Source organism: Equus asinus, chromosome 25 (assembly GCF_041296235.1).
Source record: "Equus asinus isolate D_3611 breed Donkey chromosome 25, EquAss-T2T_v2, whole genome shotgun sequence".
In the NCBI taxonomy this organism is placed as follows: domain Eukaryota; kingdom Metazoa; phylum Chordata; class Mammalia; order Perissodactyla; family Equidae; genus Equus; species Equus asinus.
Genome location: NC_091814.1, coordinates 47,281,128 through 47,303,714, shown reverse-complemented (window position 1 = coordinate 47,303,714; position 22,587 = coordinate 47,281,128). Strand labels below are relative to the sequence as shown.

At 39.9% G+C, this 22,587-nt stretch overlaps 1 protein-coding gene across 10 annotated transcripts in view; it reads left to right on the top strand.

Annotated features, from left to right (window-relative positions):
• The window catches only part of RABGAP1L (RAB GTPase activating protein 1 like), a 668,256-nt gene extending 648,049 nt beyond the window's left edge, over positions 1–20,207 (top strand). For 7 of the 10 annotated variants that reach the window (XM_070498037.1, XM_070498036.1, XM_070498038.1 and 4 more), the window contains 5 exons: positions 3,534–3,638; positions 5,921–6,004; positions 9,427–9,498; positions 13,856–14,053; positions 15,037–15,659. In XM_070498037.1, the coding sequence (XP_070354138.1) occupies positions 3,534–3,638; positions 5,921–6,004; positions 9,427–9,498; positions 13,856–14,053; positions 15,037–15,189 (612 nt within the window). In that variant the 3' untranslated portion in view covers positions 15,190–15,659. Of the gene's footprint in view, positions 1–3,533; positions 3,639–5,920; positions 6,005–9,426; positions 9,499–13,855; positions 14,054–15,036 lie in introns of all 10 variants that reach the window. The other 3 variants (XM_070498044.1, XM_070498043.1, XM_070498045.1) reach the window with 1 other exon arrangement.
• The last annotated feature ends 2,380 nt before the right edge of the window (positions 20,208–22,587 follow it).

Sequence of the window (22,587 nt, the reverse complement as noted above, 5' to 3'; positions counted from 1 at the left end):
TGCCCAGTACTTTTCCATTCCTATTTTATCAAAATCAGATCTTTTAATTAAGATAGCAGAACTTTGGCAAACATTAAACAAACCTGAAAGCAGATTGTATTTGAGACAATATGTAAAGAAAACAAACAATAATTTTATGCAGTTAGGTACTTTTAAAAACTATTCCTTACCCTGTCATTTTGGCGCTGGCTTCAGGCTTCCTGGGCATCAAAGTCTCTTGAGTTTTCCCTCTGACAGAGCCATCTCTTTTAACAACTCGCCCTCCCTCAGACTCCTTAAATAAGGACTTCTCAGTGATTAGAAATGAAAAAAGATACAACATCTCCATTTCAGTTTCTGTTGCTACCTGCTTTCAGGTCCTTCCTGTCCTTTCTTGTTCCCATGGAACAGAAGGAAGAAACACAACCAGTACTTTCCCACTGAAGCCTGTGCCTACCTCCCTTCTAACCACAGCAAGTTCTGTGTGGGACCAGAAGCTACATGTAGTATGTGGCAGATTCTTTTGTTTTAAATTGAACAACTGGCTTGGCTAGTTCTTTCTGGAATGTCCTCACCCATGATGTTAGAGCTGAGCCTTTTGATCAGGTTATAGGTCAGTTCATGATTAAATCACACATCGCAGTGCTTGTTTCTCTCATGTAAATGTCAGAGAAGCATTCAATAGGAATTAGAAGTTGCAACATCAATAAGGTATTATAAGATGTTGGTAAGTGATTAGAAGACTAGAATGACAATGGTTTACTCAGTCTTATCAAATCGTGGTGAAGGTTTTATAATTTGGGTTCAAAGATAGAATTTGAGTATCTGTCTTTATTGTTACGTTCCTGGAGATTCATTTGACATCAAAGATGATTTCTACTTAAGTGAGGTATAGAGGTTGGCTATACAAAGACCCAGAAGACCATTTTTAGAGGGAGAACCAAGTTGTTTCCGATCTGGTCCTGTTGTGGTGAGCAGAAGAATCACTCCCATTTCACTGTATCACATGGAGGAGAAACTTTGGATGAAGCTCCTTGGAAAACTCTGGAACTCCTCCCGTGGAGGAGCTACAGCAGTTTCTGCAGATGTCAGATCTGATAACAGCAGAGATAGAGGGAGCTTGCCTCGCCTTGGCCTAGTGAAGAATGTGCAGCAGAAATGTGTAAATAAAAATAATAGGTCTTCTCATCATAAATATTTAGATGTTTATTAAAAATTTCCTCAGAGAAGTACTTTTTTATTTTACCTTTTCTCACAGACATTTCCTAAACAATAAAATGTCTAGATACACTGCAGAATTTAAGAAACTTGTTACTGAATGTCAGGATAGCATTGACTATTCAGAAGTTTACAAAAGGCTAAAATTTAGAAAGCCTAACTTAGAAAACATTTATTTCAGAGTGTCGTGATGTATATTCTCAAGGGTCTCTTCTCTTCACCAAATGGAGGTTTCTGAGGGTACTGTAAGGGGAGGTTACATTGCAGGCTCCTTTATTGGCAGGGCTGCCACCCGGATATGCCAGGGTAGGCCTTGAACAGGGGGCTGCAGTGGCAGGGAGGTGGGTTTGGTTAGAGTTTCAAGAACACTACAGTGATCAGCACAGCTGCCCTTGGTTCGCCACTCTGTGACCCTCCGTCAGAGACTCTGCAGAGGGTCATCCTGCTTGGTGGGGAACCTCAGTCGTCTGGCGTGAGCTCTAGGATCCCCAATTTCCATACTTGACACCAGGCATCTTATAATTTATGAAAACTTAGCTTGCAACGTAAATGTTGCATTTTTTGAGGCCCACCTCTAATTTTAGGATGTTCTTTTGCTGTGTCGATTTCCCCCCTAAAAATCTAATGTATCAGAACAAATTTTAGAGTCTTTAAAAGGGACCTTTTCACTTTAACTACCCAACAGTTCCAGATCAACTGAAAACAGAGCTATAACCACTGGGATATGGGGTGTCAGGAACCGTAAGGCAGTGCGAACAGAGAGGCTGCAATGCAGTTCCTCTGCCAGGACAGAGCAGACTGTGCTGCTGGCCATCTGGACATGTGGGAGATATGGCAAAACACAGACAGAGGCCACCTGGCCAGTTTGCATGATGACTTGGATAACGTTTCACTGCTGTCAGCCCGGGGTAGCTTCTTCAAATAGCTGCCTCTCCTCTACGTCTGTGGTTTTCTCTGCTGAACTCATCCAGTGGCCCTCTGCCACCTCCACTTCACACAGTCCACTTCTGCAGGGCCTTAGAGAGCCACATGCGTTCGTGCATCACATACTGTGGAGTACCTGCTCGGGACCTGGTACTGGGCTAGGTGCTGGGGATATGGTGACGAGCAAAAGAGAAACAGTTCCTGCCTCCCAGAGCTTAAAGTCTAGTGGGCAAGAAACATAAATCACACATGTAATTTGTTACTACAGATTGTACTTTAAGTACTGTCAAGGGAAATATGAGAGATTTAAACAGAGGAACTGATTGAGATGAGGGCGAGTGGGACGGGGTTCAGGCCACGCTTCCCAGCAGATGTGAACTTGAGCTGAGACCTAAAGGGTGAAGTAAGTGCCCTAAAGTGTAAAATAGACACTTGTTTACTAAGTTAAATAGACACACAGTGCTTTCGTAGTTAATTTTGGCTCTGTATCCAAGACCAGAGTATGCTCTCTGAGCTTTTCTTGGCCATTCTAGAAAAATTGTATTTTCCGTCTGGATTCCTGGTCTGTACATCAGTTTCTTTCAGGGCTATCGCTGTCATGGGTTTTTGGTCTTAATTTCTCCTGACTAGACTCACTGTCCTGTGTGAGTAGCCTGATGGGCCAGTTTACCTGAGCTGGTCTTTGAATTTTCTCACTTAACTGTTATCCATGGATCAGCCCGTCGGCTCATCCTCTCTGAATCCACTCCCTTGCTCCTCCAGCTAGAAGCTTCTCTGTGAGGCTCCACCCCTCACCCAATCCATCCACACAGTCTCAGAGTGAGTGCTGTTGTGACAAGTATGGAGACAACAAAAACAAACACATAGATACAGAAAATAGATTGGTAGTTACCAGAGGGGAAGGGAGTGATGGAAGGACGAAAGGGGTAAAGGGGCACATGTGTACAGTGATGGATGGAAGCTAGACTTTTGGTGGTAAACACGATATGGTCTATATAGAAGCAGAGATATAATAATGTACACCTGAAATTGATATAATATTATAAACCAGTGTGACCCCAATAAAAATAAATAAATAAAGCATTGAGCAAGAGCATGGGCTTTGATGCCATTCAAAATCTGAATCCAGATCATGGCTGTGACATTAGAGGTGTGTCCCAGTCAGGTCATTTGATCTCTCCAAACCTCACTGTCGTTATCTGAAATAATTATTCTCATGAGGATCAGAGATAATATGAGCCAGAAATATGATAATATTTCACTTGCACTCAGTGAAAGCAGCCACCATCTGGGTGAGCTCGGAGGGGAAAGAATGGCTTGCAGCAATGTTGGAAGAAGAATCAGTGGAGACAGGAGAAAGTACACACACTTTCTTCACCTTCTGTGTGACTGTGATGCGCTCTGATTTGCAGGCAGAAGACAAGGCAGACGTGTTGAATAAGGAGCTCCTCTTGACCAAACAGAAGCTGGTGGAGACTGAAGAAGAGAAGAGGAAGCAAGAGGAAGAGACTGCTCAGGTAAAAGGCGTGGGCCGGCTTCCCTTTACACGGGGATGTTGGTGTGTGGAGTTGATTAATACTATAAACAAGAAGTAACATTAAATTTATTTTAGATCAAGAGCACTGTTGAAACAGTGCATGTGAGTAGCATTGAGGCTCGACATTTCTTTTGAAGGGTGTTAGAAGAGGAGGCACATTTCCACCCTTGAACAGCTTTTAGGAATTTGCCTTTACTGAGATGTCTAGCAAGAGTGTTAAGTTTTCTCTAAGTTTAGTAACTTGGAATCATGATCCAAGAGCTCTGACAAATCTGCAAATTTCACGTTGTATCTCCAAGATAATTGACTTCTCTGAAGTAGTTTATGAGGATTGTTAACCTGAAGGCCTGCAGAGATCTCTGCTGGGAGTTGCCTCAGTCAGTCACGCTTAATTTTCCTGATTCATGCCTTAGAAGAGGGAGCACCAGTGTTCCTGGCAGAACCTTATTCCCTGGGGGAGTGAAAAGAAACCCTTTAGGAATCGGCCTTGAAGTTAGCACTTTACCATCTTCAGGTGAGTTGCGAGGCCAATCACCGGAAGACACCACCTTTACAAAGGATCCAGATAGGTCATAGGAGGGGCCTCTTGCCCCAGGAGTCAGAGCTTCTCACTTCCCTAAGGAAGAGCAGAGTGTTTCACCGTGTTCTCCATCCCTGTCCGTCCCAGCCAGTTATGATTAACTCGTTTATTTTAATGAGTTTTATTCTGAGACATGGATAATGCTAAATGTAAAACAGACCACAAAGCATTTCAAAAACCTACATCCAAGCAACCAGAAAAAGTTCTGGTAAAGTTACTCATGAAGGGATGTATCGTTTATAAAAAGTCTTCCATGTTTTGGGGTTTTTTTTTTTTTTTTTGAAAATGATGAAATGAGTCTTGAACAATTACTATGGACCAAGATTTTTTTTATGTTCTCAAAATTTTTCAGGGGCTGATTATCCAGTTTGATCTAGGCCTTTTGATGGGTTCTGTTTTTCCCTTTACCTCCTGCCTTTTTTTAGGCCCACTTCAGTACTTTACGTAAAGAATGAAGCTATTAGCAAATGTATTTAATCCATGTTTCTTCCCTTCGTGTGTGTGTGTGTGTGTGTGTGTCCTGTTTTCATTGTTATAGTACTCTTGTGAGATCCAGATTATTCTCCTCATTTGTCAGATGAGGAAGCTGTGGCTTAGAGAGATGAACACTTGTTCAAAGCCTCAAAGTTCAAAGCAGTGGGGCCTTATTGCAGATGGGGAGAAGGGTATGGTTTCTGTCCTTAACTTATGCAAGATAGAGAATAGAGGCTAATAGGAACAACTAGACTTGAATCAGTATAACCTAGAAATTGCTTTTAGAGTTTTAGAATTTACCAAATATAAAGAAATTTAGAAATCTTCTAAAGGTAAGTCCAATTACAAATTGCAATAATTTGTGAATTTGCAAGTAAAGAGTATATCCCATTTATGATTTGAGATGTGCAATGCAGAATTCATCTATTTTTTTCTGACTAAGTGCTTAAAGATTAACCAGAATTGTTTTTTATCTGTTTGGTCAACAACTTGGAAGAATTGAATTTTTTTCCTTTTTATCTGGTGGCACCTGAGCTTTTTCATTTCCTTACCCTTCCGCTATACCTAGAATTCTAGAGCTGCTGGGCTACAAAAATAACTGTGGTTTTAAGTTTAGCATTCATAATTTAGTATTTCTGTGACTGTCACAAGTCGCATTATGTGTCACTTTAGCTTCTTCTAAACGTTTCCTTAGTTCCCAAATCCCTTGCCTCAATTCTTATCTTCCTCCATCCTTTTCTGACTCCAGTCCCAAAAACCCCATGTTCCTCCCTCCAGAGAGGCAGCAGCATTGACTGTGGGGACTGTGAGGAGGAAGGCCTGAATGTTCTTTCAGTAATTACTTTACAGCCTCAAGAATACATGCAATGTTACCTGGGTGTTTGTTTTAGACCCTCATAAGGATAAAGATAGCTTCTGAATGGACACTTATTTAACAATATATTCATAAAGCAAGTTGTGAGCATAAGCAATTTTATAATAGGATTGCTCATATGTCTTATATATTACATGAAAGAAGGTAAGATTTCTGTGTCTCTGGAGATGATTAGGTTTTCAAATGATCAAGATGCAACTTTAGTGAGGAAAATTTATGTAGTTATCGTGTTAACCTTGTTGACCGTGGCTCAGGCAGACTTGAATATAGAAGTTTGTGGCAATTTAGTAAGATTTTGACTGAATCTTGATGTTCTCATTCTCACTCTTTCTAGCTGAAAGAAGTCTTCAGGAAACAGCTAGAGAAGGCAGAATATGAAATAAAGAAGACGACAGCTATCATTGCCGAGTATAAACAGGTAATGTGCCACTGTGGTTTTTGTTGCTGTAAAAGTAATTATTTCTGTTGTTTTTCTTTGGGAAAAAGACATTTTTGTTTTTTGAGTGTCCAGAACAATGACTGCATTGCATTCATTAGATTTGATGGCTTACTTTCTCATCTGAAATGGGCAGTAGTGGACATGTTTGTTGACGATGTGCAAGGTTTAATTGAGCAGAACAGTCTGTTGGTTGTTCATGGTGTTTGGTAGTTTTAGAGAAAGAGGAACCCTTGTTGTTACCATTGGGACCCTGTCTCTGCCCTTCTCAGAAGCTGATTGCCAGTAAACCACACTAGTGATATCTACCTCTTTGCCGAGGACTAACATTTAGTGACTGTATTAAATGGCAATAGCTAGGGGATCAGTGTGTCCTTTGCTGTCACACTACAGAAGGTGGGAGCTCTTTTGCCCCCATGGCCATGTGGCTTTACCCAGTGCATGCCAGTGCTAGCAGGAAACTTCCTGTTGTGAATGTTAAAATGATCTTTAATGGAGGGCTGCTCTCCTGGAGGATGTTTCTCGCCTCCTCACCAGCGTGGTCCCAGAAAGCCCTCATTCCAGCTCCAGTCGTGTCTTCCTGTCCCTGCTGGTCATGCTGGGTAATGGCAAGGACTCCTCTCACTGCTGAGAGGCCCTGAATGGTCTGTTCAAGTTCCATGTTCCAGAATTAATTAGGGCACCATACGCCACCTGCTTATCCAAGAATTTCCCTGGGGTCTCCCGCTTCATTTAGTAGTTAGAAGTCTGATGCTTACTTTTTCTTTTTAAATGTGTTTTTCTCCTTGTAAATGAAATTTATGTTCCTCGTGGAAAATTAGGAAAGTGCAGAAAAGCACAAAGAAAACAAAAGCCCCTTAATCTTGTCAACTAGAAATAATCACTGTAATATACTGCATATGCATTGTTGCTCTATAAATAAAAATGTAATTAAATTGTTCATGCTTTTTTTTGGAACTAGTTCACTTCGTATATTATGAACATTTTTCCATCAGGATTCCTCCCCTTCATGGAAGATTTTCTTAGAAAGAAGGCTTCAGAGCTGACTGACTCTCTTTTATGAACATCAGCATATGTTTATTTAATGCCTGCTCCATGTGACACTTGACACTTTGGAGGAATAAAAGATGATTAATTCAATTTCTCTCCTCCAGAAGCTGATCTTATAATGGAGAGATAATATCTGTGTATAAATAAGAGGACAGGGAACTTATTACTTATGGGAAGTGAGGAAACCCTTCCTGGAGAAGGGGTGATTTGAGCTTGCTCCACAGGCTCGGTGAGATTTGGGTATGTGGAGATGGGGAAGGGGAAGATGGAAACGGTGGAATGGGGGAACAGCATGTGCAAAGGGATGGAGGTACAACAGTGAACAGAGATAGTTTTGTTTGGCAAGAGTTTCGAGTACAGCAGAGAAGCAAAGGTGAGCCAGGGCCCAGTTCAAGGAAGGTCTTCAGGCATAGGCTGAGGAGTTTAGGTTTCAGGCCGTGTGTAGTGGGGATGTTTGAACAGGAAAGTGCCGTGAACAGGGACATATCATTGGCACTACCCTATCCCAGTGAGAAATGTGGAACCAAGTGGAGAGATCCACAGGCAAAGACACAGGCCAGTAAGAGGCTAACAGCAAAGTCCAGTTGAGAAAAAAGAGGGCCCCGAACTGAAATAAATAGTAATGAAAATGGAGACGAGGGAGACATAGAAGACAGTCATTTTTTCTAGACAAGGGAAAACATTGAAAGCACTCTTGAGATTCTGAATTTGAGTAACTAGGAGAAGGGGTGGGTAGACATTAATCATATGCCGTGGAACTTAGCATCACTGCAAATGCTTTTTCATCACCACATTAGGCCATGGGCCCATATGCAGCACTCGTCAGATCTTTGGGACTATTCTTGAATATTATCTGGCAAGCACTTTAAGTAATGTAAAAGGCAACGGACCCATCTGTTTGAAGATAATTAGGACATAAAACAACATAATCTAAATGCATTGTCTAGTTGGAATTGGCTATTATTGGCTATATTTCAGAGTGTTTTGGTTTATTTAAAAGAGTATGTGATTTGCCAAAATTACTAGGAAGATCACTTCTTTTTAACTTCAGCCGGTACAATCCTACTCATTGTTTCCAGGCTGCAATCTGGAGAAATTGGAGACTGAACTCAACAAGCAGGCCCTGGTCTCTAGAACTATTTTGGAGTAGACTGGGATTTTTTTTATGTTGTTTTGGTAATAGACGTAGACCTTTTATGTTTTTAGTATAAATTACACTTTAAAATTTGACATCCTCTAACTTTTTTATTCAATTTTTTAAAAATAAAGATTCTTGGGGCTGGCCCCGTGGTCGAGTGGTTGAGTTCGTGCGCTCCGCTGCAGGCGGCCCAGTGTTTCGTTGGTTCGAATCCTGGGCGCGGACATGGCGCTGCTCATCAAACCACGCTGAGGTGGCGTCCCACATGCCACAACTAGGAGGACCCACAACAAAGAATATACAACTATGTACTGGGGGGCTTTGGGGAGAAAAAGGAAAAAAATAAAATCTTTAAAAATAAATAAATAAAGATTCTTATTTCATTGAAGTTAAACAAGAGTTGAACTTCCCAGTATTTTTTTTTTTTTTTTGGCTTTGAAAGCATTTATTTCTACCTGTTCCTAGTACTTGTTAGCACCTTATTTCAGTAATAATGAGATTTTATTTAATGAGCACTTACTGTCAGCCAGATGCTATATTAAACCCTTTACATACATTTTCTTCCATTGATTATCACAGCACAGCACTTTTCAGTCATGAGGAAACTGAGGCTTAGAAAGATTAGTGAATTTGCCCAAGGACACAATGCTAGAAGGTAGTAAAGTTGGACTTCCAGGCTTTTCATTTTATGCTATGTTGCCAAACCACTTGGTAGGAGTTTTAGTCTGTATTATTTTCTGGTCATTTTAACTTTGTGTTATTCACTCTGCCACTTCATAAGCAAACTTTTGTAGTTGAAGACAGAGACTCTTCTGTGGCTGTAGACAGAAGACATTTCTGGTTCAAAGTTCTTTTCATCAGATTCCCGCATAGTACCTTGCACAAAGTAGATACTCAGCAAAGATTCTATAGATAGATTCCAAAGTGAGGACAGGAATTCACTGGAACCTGTCACGAAGGCTGGTGAGAGAAAGTAATCAAATCTACCCCATGTGTTTTTTCTACTAATGAAGATAGATGTGCTTTACACATGGAACACTTTTGGGCTTTCTCCTGCTCATTGCAGAAATGACTGGCATATGCAGTGCTACTCATTTACAGAATTTCTTCTAGCATCAGAGATGCTAGAGTAATATATGAGTTGATAAACAGTTGTGTGCACATGCTGCAAGAGTCTTTATATTTTCTAGTAAAGAAACTCTTTTCTTTCCCTTAGATCTGTTCGCAGTTAAGTACCAGACTGGAGAAACAGCAAGCAGCCAGCAAGGAGGAGCTGGAAGTGGTAAAGGTGAGGAAGAGTGAAAGAGCTCTGTGATATGGTTTCTTCCACATTCACATAGTTGCAAGTGAGCGCTTGATAAAAAGATCACAATATATGACAATGCCCCACAGGCTGGATGGACATCACACCCACCCGCCCCACTTGTTTTAAAGGATTTGGGAATTATGGAGACTGGTATCTCTCTTCTGACTGGGGTGTGACCTTCTTTCCTGCCAGCTGAAAGATTATGTTCCCATAAATCTTATGGGCTGTCAGAGGCAGGTAACAGCAAAGGAGGTAGGATTTCAGCGTTGTCACAAGAGGCCCCTGAGCCTTGGAAAGTGAAAACCTGGGAACCCCCAGCAGCCTGCATGTCAACTCTGCTGAATTGATGTGGGTTCGTTGCCACCCAGTAGGATCATCCCATTGCTCTCTCAAACAGTAAACACCATGGACGGTGTAGAACTTGGCTGGAAAACACGTATTGGGTAACCGATTCTTCCACCAAATTTTTAGAGGTTTTTAAAGAAACCCTGTAGCATTTATCTAAATGCTGCCCCCTGGTGGTAAAACTTATGTTGACTATCTGAAAAAAGCAATTGCTTTTTCTATAGAAACGACAGTAAACCAAATGGATTGGTATTTTTAAGAAGCAATGGTGGCACAGTCAACTCTTGGGACCAGTGTTACAGAAACCTGACATAATTCTATTTGAATATATTCAGGTTTAACACTAGTAAATATATGCATTCTAGGCACTTTAGCATATAATTTAACAAGTTGGACAAGTTATTTAACCTCTCTAAGCTTTATTTTGTATTCTGTAAAATACAGATAACAGCACCTGCCTCATCAGGTCATTCTGAAGATTAAATAAGATAATGTATGTAAAGTGCTTAGCTTAATACTCGGCACACAATAAATATATATTTTTATAAATTATAATCTGAAAATCTGAGACATAAGAATTGAAAATGTGAACCTTGTTCTGACTTTTATTCCAAAAGTGTCTTTTTCTTCTTTTATGTTATAAAACATCAGTCTGAGGTTATTAGTGAGTATAGAGTTGGTGGTCTCCCTCCCCAAACCTGCTACAGTTTGGGTTCCTGTCTGCCCTTTCTGGTCTGCCTTTGCCTCCCTTCCTAGCCTTCATCATTCTTTGTACATTCAAGGCACACTGACCAAAACTCAGCTGATGAAGTGTCTTGGCATAAAAGGGTTAACTGTCCTAAACTAAAATCTTTGTGGAAATATAAATGAAACAAGGATTTATATTCATCAGTCAATAAAAGTTTTATTGAGCATCTACTATGTACATAGCCATTAGACTTTTGTTTTTTATAGAAATTATACCTGACAAAGAGCCTAGAATTTTACTACAGGAATAAGTTACATACATATGCACATGAAACACTTAGGAAATAGTTCAAAAGCTTACGAGCAAGGGCTGAGTTGGATGACACTGACCATCAGAGTTGTGGAGAAAGCAAAATCATAAGAACTACAGACCAAAGATCAGTTTAGACCTGTGTTGGACTAAAACAGGATGGATAGAATTCAGTTAGAACGATTTAAAAAGGACACTCTGGAAAAACAGTGTGAGTCAAGACTCAGAAATAAGAATGATCATTTCGGGATCTCCTTAAGGAGACTGGTGTGATTAGAGGTATTAAGAATAGAGGAAACTATTAGATATGTAGGAGTTACCTAACGAAAGGCCGTGATGTTCAGGAAGAGGAATTTGAACTTGTTTTTAGCCAGAATAAAGGACAACTAACACTTATTAAACACTTACTGTTTGTACTGTCCCAAGGCTTTACATGTATTATCCCATTAAGCCTCACAACTACCTGAGAAGGTAGGTACTATTATATCTTCTTGTTAATGATAATGATTACCAAAACAGGTAGTTCAATTCCTCAAGGTCAGAGAGCTGATAAGCAGTAGTGCTAGGATTTGAACCCAAGGAGTGAGACTCTACAGTCTGTATTAGCCAACACACTTACCATTATACTATACACTGTACTCCTCTTTCTGCAGTGCTGCGCCCTCTCCATCTCGCTTAGTATGATGCAATAGCTTCCAATAACAACCTTCCTCCATCACCACCCCCCTCTAGTTAATCCTCTGCCCTATAATGAGAATGAGCATCCCCAAATATAAATTTGTCTATATCACTCTGTGTATCTGTTTAGAATTAGATTGGCCACATGTAGGAATCCCAAAATGACATTGCCTTAAACACAAAAGATGTTGATTATCTCATATAAAAGAAGTTAGGACTAGAAAGATCTTTGGTTTCATCAGTGATCTCAGCTCATCAGTTATTAGTGACCCACATCCTCAGCAAGGGCTTCCATTCTCAAGGACATCTAAAAGTCAAACCTGTCAACTGGAGTTTCTGCCATCACGCCCACATTCCCTGGTAGAATTTTAGGGCAGACAGAGATGCAAGGATACAAGGGCCCACTTCCAACTGGGTGAGCTCTCTCTAGGTAGCCTTTTTAAGTTCCGTCCACATTTCTGCTTACATATCAGAATTTCATGACTACACCTAGCTTTAAGGGTGTCTGGGAAAGGGTGCCTTTTAATTGGGCATATTTCCAACCCAAACAAAATTAAGATTCTGTTATTTAGGAAGAAGGAAAGATGGATGTTGGGTGGGAATCTGCAGTCTCTGCCACACCTTAGTACTGCAGCCTGACTGCCAGACTGCAGCTTCACGAGGCTCATTGCTCTGTCTCCAACATGTAGCACCGGATTTGATGACGTGAATGAATGAACTTTCTATAGGATAAAATCAGCATTATACTTAAGGACCTTTACGACATGGCCATAGAGAAGTCTTCTTTGTACCTCTCACTTGCATCACTTTCTCTCTGCTTGAGCTATCTCAGACTCCCCGCAGTTCTCTGAAAGCACAGTGACTTTGCACACGGTGTTCTCTCTGCTGAAAGGTCCTCCTTCCTCTTGTGAAATTAATCTATTCCTTCAACTGGTTCAGCCTAATAAAACTGCTTGCCCAGCTGAGGAAGATTGGCCCAGAGCTTACATCTGTGCCCATCTTCCTCTACTTTATATGTGGGATGCCCACCACAGCATGGCTCGATAAGTGGTGAGTAGGTCCGCACCCAGGATCCAGACCGGCGAACCTTGGGCCGCGGAAGTGGAGCGTGCAAACTTAACCGCTGCACCACCAGGCCGGCCCCTTGGTAAACTTTTAATCATTTAAGACGCAGATCACAAGCCACCACTTTAACATTTTATTTAGTCAACAATAAATATATAATGAATACTTGCTGTGTATCTGTTTTGTGCCAGTACTGGGCTAATTATTCTTATAAGTTCTTAAGAGAGTTATAAGATATCTCTTAAGTGTCTAATGAATTATATTCATGCAGGAATCTGAAGAGTGCATTATGAATGGGAAGAGAAAGAAATCAGTGGGGGCGAAGAAGGTGACTTTGAGGGATTCCGGCCTGGGACAGTGAGAGCTTGGACATGTAGAGGGAGAATTTAATGACCAGCTGAATGTGGAGCGAAGGAGAAGCTAATGAAAAGATGACACCACAGTCTTCAGGCCGAAAGGGTAGAGATATGCACAGTGACACAAAAGTGTGGGGAGAGTTGCTTTGTGTGTGTGTGAAGAGAGGCATAGAGTTATGGTTATGGACATGTTGAGCTTGTCATACAGTAGGACATCAGAACGGAAATATTCTGTAATATCTTTTCTCGCTAAAGTATTTTTGGAGATAGTTTAAGAAAACAACGACACCGTTGTCTTGAAAAGAGTTGCTGTTGTTCAGTGCCATGTGCTTGATTGGCAGTCGGGCATGTGGCAGAGTTACTTTTATTACTTTGAACAATAATGATCATCTTTGCTTAAAACTGAACAAAAGGATATATACTTCGTCACAAGAGTAGATTTAGGTTAGGCATAATGACCTTCCTCAGTCTACGGTAGGAAGTTACTTAACCTCTGAGTTTCTTCATTTACAAAATGGGGGTGATAAGAGTACCTAATCATGCAGGAGTTCTGGGATTCAGTGAGATCCTGCATGTAGAGCATATGGCACACGGCTTGGCATCTAATAAGAGTAATGGGAGCACGAATTTCTAGGACAGATTTCAGAGAGATGCTACAATACTTTCTATTCCCAGGGTCTCTAGAGATACTTCAAGACAAAGGAGCACCTGTCTTGATAGTTGGGTTTTGTGTTGGCTATACCCATTTTGGTTGCAGCACAAGAAAAATAATTACCTTCAGAAATGGGCCTGCATTTGATGAACAAGCAGTGTCTAAAAAATGCTCTCATATTTTTCAGGAAGTGGTTTATGCGATGAACTACAGTTTGATGTTGGTTATCCCTGTTGGATATTTCAGGGTAAAATGATGGCATGTAAGCACTGCAGTGACATTTTCAGCAAGGAGGGCACTTTGAAACCAGCGACCATAACCAGAGAGGCCCCAAGGGTTGAATCGGATGATGAGAAAGACTCACTGAAGAAGCAGCTGCGGGAGATGGAGCTGGAGCTGGCGCAGACCAAACTGCAGCTGGTGGAGGCCAAGTGCAAAATCCAGGTCGGTGATTGGACAGAAGAGCCACGGGAAAAAATAAACAGTTCGTGGTCTAGGATATTCTAGTACTTTAGAATATACCTATCTAGCTCAGAATCCTAAGATGTTACTATATACGAGGAATACACTTTCTGCCCACAAATGTGTCCTGCATAGTTGCATTTTCTGTCAGTATTTTTAAACACTGATATAAACAAATGCATAGTTTGAGATGAAATTTTGATAATTAAAATTATATCTTGTGAGAACTTAAGCGTATGCATTGTTAGTTTACCCTGAGATTTTTTTCGCCAAGGTCCTTTCTCGTTGAACTTTGTCACTGTGACAGCTGATCCTGAAAGTGGAAGGCCAACCCCCTCCCCCATTCTTCCCCTGACAGTTGAACACTGGCTGACACACATTCTTTCTTTTGGAGCTTCTTTTCATCTTTATCTGATTTTGCCAAATCCCTTTCCATATTGGAGGGTAACATAATTAGGAAAACAGGCCTGGCTTCAGACGGACCGTCCCCATTTCCTTTCCACCAGTAATCCTCACCCAGTGCTGTCTCCTGCCATGGCGCCATCCTGCACTGCACCAGTGGTCCGTAACGGCTTCTGCACTCGACACTGCAGGTTTGGAGCTAGACCCCACTCCTGCTTACACTGTCAGTAAAAACTCAATCCATCCACACACTTATTTTATTGTAGTTTTAAACATGTTATCTCAGATTGTAACCTAAACCTAATTTGGACCTAAACTGCCAGGGGGAAAAGAAAATAAAATGAGGTTTCATTTCACTGTTCAGAGAAAGCACAGATTCTGTTTTTTAGTGGTAACTCTTTTAGCTCTAAACTTTTTCTTGCATTAAGAAGCCAATTAAATCTCTCCTGGGTTTTGTGGGAAGAAAACTATGGCTATCTAGGCCTGGGGATTCTGAAAAGCTGTACTCTGATTTTTTGGCAGAGAGAAAACATTTATATAACTTCAATGATTTCTCTCTTTAGGAGCTTGAACATCAGAGAGGAGCCCTGATGAATGAAATCCAAGCTGCAAAAAACTCTTGGTTTAGCAAAACCCTGAACTCTATCAAAACGGCCACGGGCACCCAGCCACTGCAGCTGCCACAGCCCACCCAGCCACCCAAGGAGAGCACATAGTTCCAGCCTCACCCAAGCACAAGAGCACAAGGATCAACGCGCCAGAAACCCAGGAGGATTCCCCTGGTGGTCCCTTTGAAGGAAAGTAAAGGAGGCCAGAAAGCAAGCCAGAATCTTTCAGTAGCTCTCACTCTTTCTTCTATGACACTTTTCAAAGGGATGTTATTTAAACTGATCTGATTTGTGTTGAATACCTGTTTTCGAGCTTCTTTGTGGAAGGCCATGTTCAGATCCATCATAGTATTATACATTATTTTTTACCTGATGTTTAGTTGGAAATAAGTAATTCAGAACTAAATGCTTTTTATTTAGAACTAATTATTCATAATTATTTTTATCTTACATAAAAATGGAGATGTCTTTTATTCCAAGGTTTAAGTGATAGGAGGATATTTGTTGACAGCAAAAAAAAAAAAAAAGAAAAAAAGGATTGAAACCTAAACCTCTTAACTTTTCAGGATTTATTTAGATGAAGCACACTGTGGGGCTGGTCTCAACTGCTTCCAGGTTTCCTCCTGAATGTGATTCCCTGGATAGCGATAACCTGTCCAAAGGAAAGAACAGACCTGGGGTTGAACAGTCCCCAAGAGAGTTAGGTCATTTTCATTTTCTGTTGGGTACTTCTGGAAATGAAGTGCCAAGAACCATGGAATAAGATAGGCTATTGAGAATATACACTAGATAAAAGAAACTGAGATTCTGATAAACGCGGAATAAATCATTTTAGTCCTGGTTTTCTAACAGGTCCTTTTAAGAACTCCACGCAGGAATGGCCAGTTCCTCAGTATGAACACAGTTGTGACTTCTGACAAACGTAATGTCAGAAGTGGATATTGTGAGTCGCAGCCTTAGGGAACCTTCACCAGAGAAGCCTAGAAGGGCCCAGGTTCAGCCATTGTGTTTAGAATGGAATCCAGAACCAGGGACAGCGTATGTCATTTAATGTTGGCAGAAACTTGCTAAGGAAACACTAACACTGTAACTTTGTTAAAGTTAGGAAATGGGAAACTGACCTCAGCTTCACATCACACTTTAATGTTAGGCAACTTCTCCTGATTTCTGTAGCTCCCTGAAAACGCGCCCTTTGTACCCCTAGATGAAGAGATGCAAATGCATTTGTAACATTTTTGAGTGAATATAAAACCTTTATAGAAATACTTATCTCATGGAAAGGTAAAGCTATTGTTTAAAAGTTGATGGAAATATTTTTTTCAATTATATTTAACATATCTATATGAATAATACTTGCAGGAAATTCTTTGGTAAGGGTAAGACTAATTTTCCCATTTTCTAAGCTATTTTGGAGGCATTTGGTCCTTTTATGCCACCAAACTACTGTCAGCTATGTACAATAACATTCATTGATACTCATCCTTGGCTTCATTGTTGAACATATTCTTTGCAAAGGATCTTAAACTCTGTAGTGCCAGAGTGATTCTCGTCTGTGCCATATGTTGCAATTGAAAGTAACCACACTCTTGGAAGTAAAAATCAAGAGCGAGCCATCTCAGCTCTAGGAGCATGCACTACAAGTTGCTCATGGTGGGTCCTTTTCTCTAAAATGGTCATTAAACTCTAAAAAGAGAAGTTCCCTTCATCAGTGTTTATATCATCTACAACCCATGAAACTGATAGGGTTGTTTGTTATCCTTTGTTACATTCATTAAATAATACGTTTCTTACATTAATTCTTATTTTTCCTGACATCTTTCATCATAATACTCATTTCCTTTTAGCAAAAAGGAAAATAACCCAGCATTCCAAGTGTCTGTGTTGACTTTAATGTTCTATACCTGATAGTTTAGAAAAACTCGTGGGTTTTTTTGTAAAATATAATGGCTAGAAAATTGCATCTTGGTACTTGTTTTTGTAAATCATTTAGTATAATTTGTTAGCTCTACTGGTACTTTTTGCTTTGATTCCAAGAAGCCTTGTACAAGTTGCCTTATCAAATGGCCAGCTAAGTTAAAGATGTTCTTTTGTGTTTTGTGAATCTCATAGTTCGACTGTACAGAGCTCTTAACTTCCAAACATCAGTACATTCCACAGAATGCCTAAGTTGCATAATTTTCCTTGAATGGTAGTTGAGGGAGAAATAGAATGGCTCCCAGTCCAGTTCTTACCAGTAGACCTGGCTCAATTTCATAGCTTCTTACGTTTTTTCTTAAACAAAGTCACCAGGTACATACATTCCAAACATTTAATAAATCTGTCTCTTGCGTTTTCTTTTAACTCTCAAAAGATTATAGTGGCAATTTACGGATTTTCTTTTCTTCTCCAATTCCGTATCATTGCTGGGTATGTGTATTGGTACCGTAAGTCTAAACTGTCCCTCACTGCAATGCCTTTGGGTCTGTAGCAATAGTAAAGATAGAAAGGAAATTCAAAATTTGGTATATGATATGATTACTTATACAATATGTTATAATAGCTGTATCTCAAACCACATGTCCTTCACTGTGTATTGTTTGAAAACTCATGCATCCCAGCATTAACTGCTAATTGTAATTTCACTTATTTTGAAATATATTTAAGAACTACTACTTTTCTCTTGATTTCTTTTAGAAAGAGATCAACAAGCCCAAGTATCCAGGAAATTTTCACATATTCTACAGTGTTTTTCATCTTTTCCTAGGATTCTTTTTCTGAAACATTGCTCCAAAAATCCAACATTTGCAACATCTGAAAAGTGATGATTTCTCTTTTGATCAAATTCTGTGAATAAATTACAGGAATGAAATTCAACTTGATCATTCAGTTCATTAGCTTTTGTATCTTGAGAGTCTTGTTTAACACGTTCTTTACAGCTGAAAGAAACCAAGCTGAATTTTGCAGTGCATATGTTTGCTAGCTTCCCACATCCTGAGCCATGGCACAATTTGGTTATATTTAAATAGTTACATATCATTTAATGCAAAGAAATGCTCAGTTACCTAATGTTCTGTGTATGAGTGCCTATCAGAAACACTGAAAGGAATGTCATATAGGCCTATGGCCTATCTTTCCGTATAACCAATATCTCTCTTCTCCTAGCTATTAAGTTAGTAATTTCTTCTTCATTGGCTTTCTTAAATTTCCATAGTAAAGTAGAAAAGCAATCTTTGTACTGATGTTGGGATATTTAATAATATTTACCTTATTTGATTTTTTCAAATTTTTCATTCTTTTATACTATGTATTAATATTTTTCTGAAACCCCTACTCCATTTTCCTAAAATATTCTCCAGTTAGTAACTAGTGGCTTCGTTTCCTAGCAAAAGTGAGAAAAACAAGAGAGTACACAGTTTAAGGCACAAGACATGAGTTAGATTCTTAAAGCAGTTGATTAGTTAGGATGAGAATCACATATGTAACTAATGTAAGGGATTGAGTTTTCTTCAGCTGAAATCAGTCTACTATAATAGCTAAGTTGGTTGTCTGATTTCAGGACCCCTTTAAGGGGAAAAGGAGCTTTTAAAAAATTAAATACCTTGTTTGCTTTCTCTCTCTGGAAAAGAACACATTTAATTACTTAGCAAGGTGAGTCTATTGTGTAACTTACTCTTTAAAAAAAACACTCTAAAATAGCCCTGATTCTCTTGCTTCAATTTCGAGTAAGAGCTCTGTCGTCTGATTTGAACACTGCTAGGTATGTGTGTGCCTGTGATTGGTAGACTTGTCCAGAGGGTGCTTGCCTCTCTTGTAGACCCAGGTACCAAAGAGCTGAATACACACCTGGAGATCAGATACAGAAGGCCAGACAACAGCGTGGTAGCCTGTATGTTTCCAACTACCAGATATGAAAAACTCTTCCCTCTAGTTGCCATGCTGATGGTCACATGGAAGTAGAACTGCTCCAAAACATCCTTCCTCTCTCACAGTGGCTTCCGTACAATAGAGGCAAAGCCCGTGACCTTGGGAATTTCCTTATCTTTCAAAAACTACCAAAATGAATATTTTAAGTCTGGGCTGCACCTCAATAGGAGATGTTGATCTTGAGTTGTAATGAAAAAAGTGGATGTTTATGAGTAGCTCAGTGACTGCAGTCAGCTGTCAGGCGGTCCCTTCTCAGCTTCCATGTAAAAGTCTACATGTCAAGGTTATCTCCAAATGAATTTGCTACCTGCTATAAAAACATCTTCACCAACATGTCCCATTCTTCCCACCTCCATCCCTGGTTCATCATTAGTGGTATTTTGAAAACTTTAAGAAAAAAGAATCATTGAGTAGAAAATGGACATTTTAGGTTACTTTCCTTTTTCACTGGCAATAAGTTAACATGTAAAATCTTTTCCATTAAAGTGTAACTTTTAATAACTATGTTATATATAGAATAAACTATAGAGAACTGAATTACAAGGATATAAATGCTTCAAGACTCTGGTGTCATGAAAGCACAAGAATAAAGCTGGAGATGGTCCCAGAATCCAAGATGTCCCAATAGCCTTTTGCATCAGTTTCTCTGTTTTTGGTATTTTGCATAATGTATGGATCCTTAGTTCAAATGAGGGAAAGTTTCTCAGTCAGCTCCACATCCTCTCTTTCAACTCCTACCTTTCCCTTGCTGAGGAGGTAGCAGAAATTCTGTACCACCTATTTTTATGCATTCTCTGATTTTGCCCACAGCTACTCTAATAAAAACAGGTTCTAGAATAAAGGAGTTGATTAGCCCAAACAGTGCTAATTGACTAAAAAGGAAACTGTAGTGAGCAGCCTCTCTCCTCTATAAACATTGACCAATTAGATGTTTTCATAATTCCATGTATTATGTATAGTACATTCTGTAAATGTAAATGTAATGCTTGTTAAGAAAAGTGCAATTTATTGTACATTGTCCCAACAAATGTTTACTTTTATAATTGTTATGAACTTGAATTGGATTAGTATCTTGTTTTCATGTGTGAATGAAGCCTTGTAAAATAAACAAATGCAACCAAGAAGGTAACAAGGTGACTGTTATTGTGAGCCAGTGATGTTTTCAATGCTTTGTGTTGCCCTTTTGGCCCCATTAAGCAGTAATAAACATTTGTTCTGAAGTCCATGTATGTTTCTCTGATTTTTTTCTAGTTGATTTTATTCTGAATCATCTGAGCCCAGTGTTTATGTAACACGTCACAGTTGACAGTAGACTCCAGTCAACCTGCAAAGAAAAAAATAGACAGGCTTTTGCTGTGGGCTCCTCCCTGCGAAGTGATACCCTGTACAGCAGCACTGCGGTGCCCTGGCTTCCTCTCTAGAGAGGGTCCTCGGTTGCAAGGAACAGAAACTGTCTCAAGCTAGCTTCATAATAATAAGGCAATTAATTAAAAGGAAATAGGGATATTTCTCTCATAGATACCAAAGACCAAACAGTTGTTCCTGAAGAAACACGACAGGAGACTGGAATGCTGCCATCAGGAGCCCAAGCGACTCTTCTCATAATCGCTCTTCTGCTTGTCTTGCCACGTGCTGCTTTGCTGCTGCTCTCTCTGAAAACAAGTTTTCCCTGCTTCTGAGTGCACAACTTGCAAGTTTACTATCCTCTCTAAAAGTGATCAGCAGAGATGGCTAGCATCTCAGTGTCCCAATTGCAAAATCTTGCAAAAATCTGATTGGCTAATCCTGGATTAGGTGGCTGCTCCTAGTCTTTCAAGGTACAGCACAGTGATAGCATATAATTCAAAGAGAACTCCAGAGGCTTTATGGAAGTGGAGGCAGGGGGCAGAGAATATCGATCTGCATTTTGTTCTGAGAGTGAATGAAACCTTAGTGAAAGCCAAGAGACGAGTTAGCAACTCTGAGAATTCAGCATATATTTAAAAACTATTAATGAGAGATTGTAAAATTACAGTTGATGCCCCAAACCCTGACCACAGACATCTTTTTTTGGCCCATGTGGTATTCTAAAGGAGAAATTTTACATAAAAAGTAAAGGAGTCAAAGTATTCAGAAAAGATCTACTGAATTTGGCAGTTGGGAGGTCATGAGTGGTCTTGACACAAACAGTAAGCGGAACCCACTGTTCACTGTTGATTAAAGGTCCTATACTTGGTGAAGTTACATGTTAACCTCCAGACGTTTGTCCAGTAGGGATGCAAATCTCTCCTTCTTTCCAGTGGAACGGATAACCCTAGAGGTCACATATAGTTTACCACCCTGTAGGACATTAACCAGCTTGTATCTTAACTTTGCAACCTCACACTAACATTCTATTGTGAAATTGCCTGTAAGCACCCGGCTATACAAATACACTGATACAGTTTTAACATCTTTGGTTCCCTCATTAACTAATGAGACAAATACAAAGTTTGGCTTGGTCTTAGGTGCTAGTACTGGAGGTTGTGAGAAGTGATTTGATTCCCCACGTATTTTGAAGGTAAAGCCGGCAAGACTTGCTACAAGATGGGATGTAGGACCTGAGATTGACACTCAAGTATGACTCCTTGGCCTGAGCATTCAAGGTAATGAGCCAACCAGTCACAGAGCTGGAGAATCATTGGAGGAACTGATTTGGGGTGAGGGTGAGATATTGGGTGGAGGGGGTGTTTTTGTTTTTGTTTTCAACAAGCTGCATTTGGTGTGCTTATTAGACATTCAAGCAGAGCCAAAGTCCAAAGTCTGGGCTAGTGGAGCTGAAGATAGAGATTGGGGAGTCACTGGATAATAAATGGTATTTCAAATCTTGTGACTTTAAGGATATGTGCGAAAAGGAGTTGCCCCAGGTGCATAATCAAGCAAATTTGGAAATCACGGCATTAGGTCAAGCCTTCACGCAGTGCAATGGGATATTTGTTCCTATTAAGTACCTAACTAATTCCAGGCTTTCGGATGGACAGTTTTTTTTAAAACTGAGGTATAATTAACATACAATAAAATGCACAGATCTTAGGATTTCATTCTATGAATTCTGACAATTCTATGTATCAGTGTAACATTTCTATCATCTCGGGAAAATTCCCTCCTGAGCGTACGTAAATATAACTTTTAGTTAAGTATAACACAAACAAGAAATTACACGAACGTAACTTTACAGCTCAGTGAAATTTCTACTAAGTGAACACACCTACAACCAGCAACCAATCAAGAAACAAAACAACCTGAACCTTGAAAGCCCCGTCGTGGCTCCTTTCTGTCATTGTCCTCCTCACCTAAGGAAAGACTATCCTGATTTTTAACAAGATAGGCTAGTTTTATTGTCTTTAGACTTCATTTAAATGGAACCAAACGATATGCACTCTTCTGTGTCTGGCTTCTATCCTTGAACGTCATGTTTGTGAGATTCGTGCACGTAGGGTGTAGCTGTACTTTGTCGGGGTTTGCACTGTATTTCCGATTCTTTACTACGACAAGGGTCAGCCTGCATCTTTCTAGTAGCTTTTTTCCTTCTCTGACTTGCTGATTCTAATCGCTACCTCGGGCGATATATAAACTGAGCGCGGG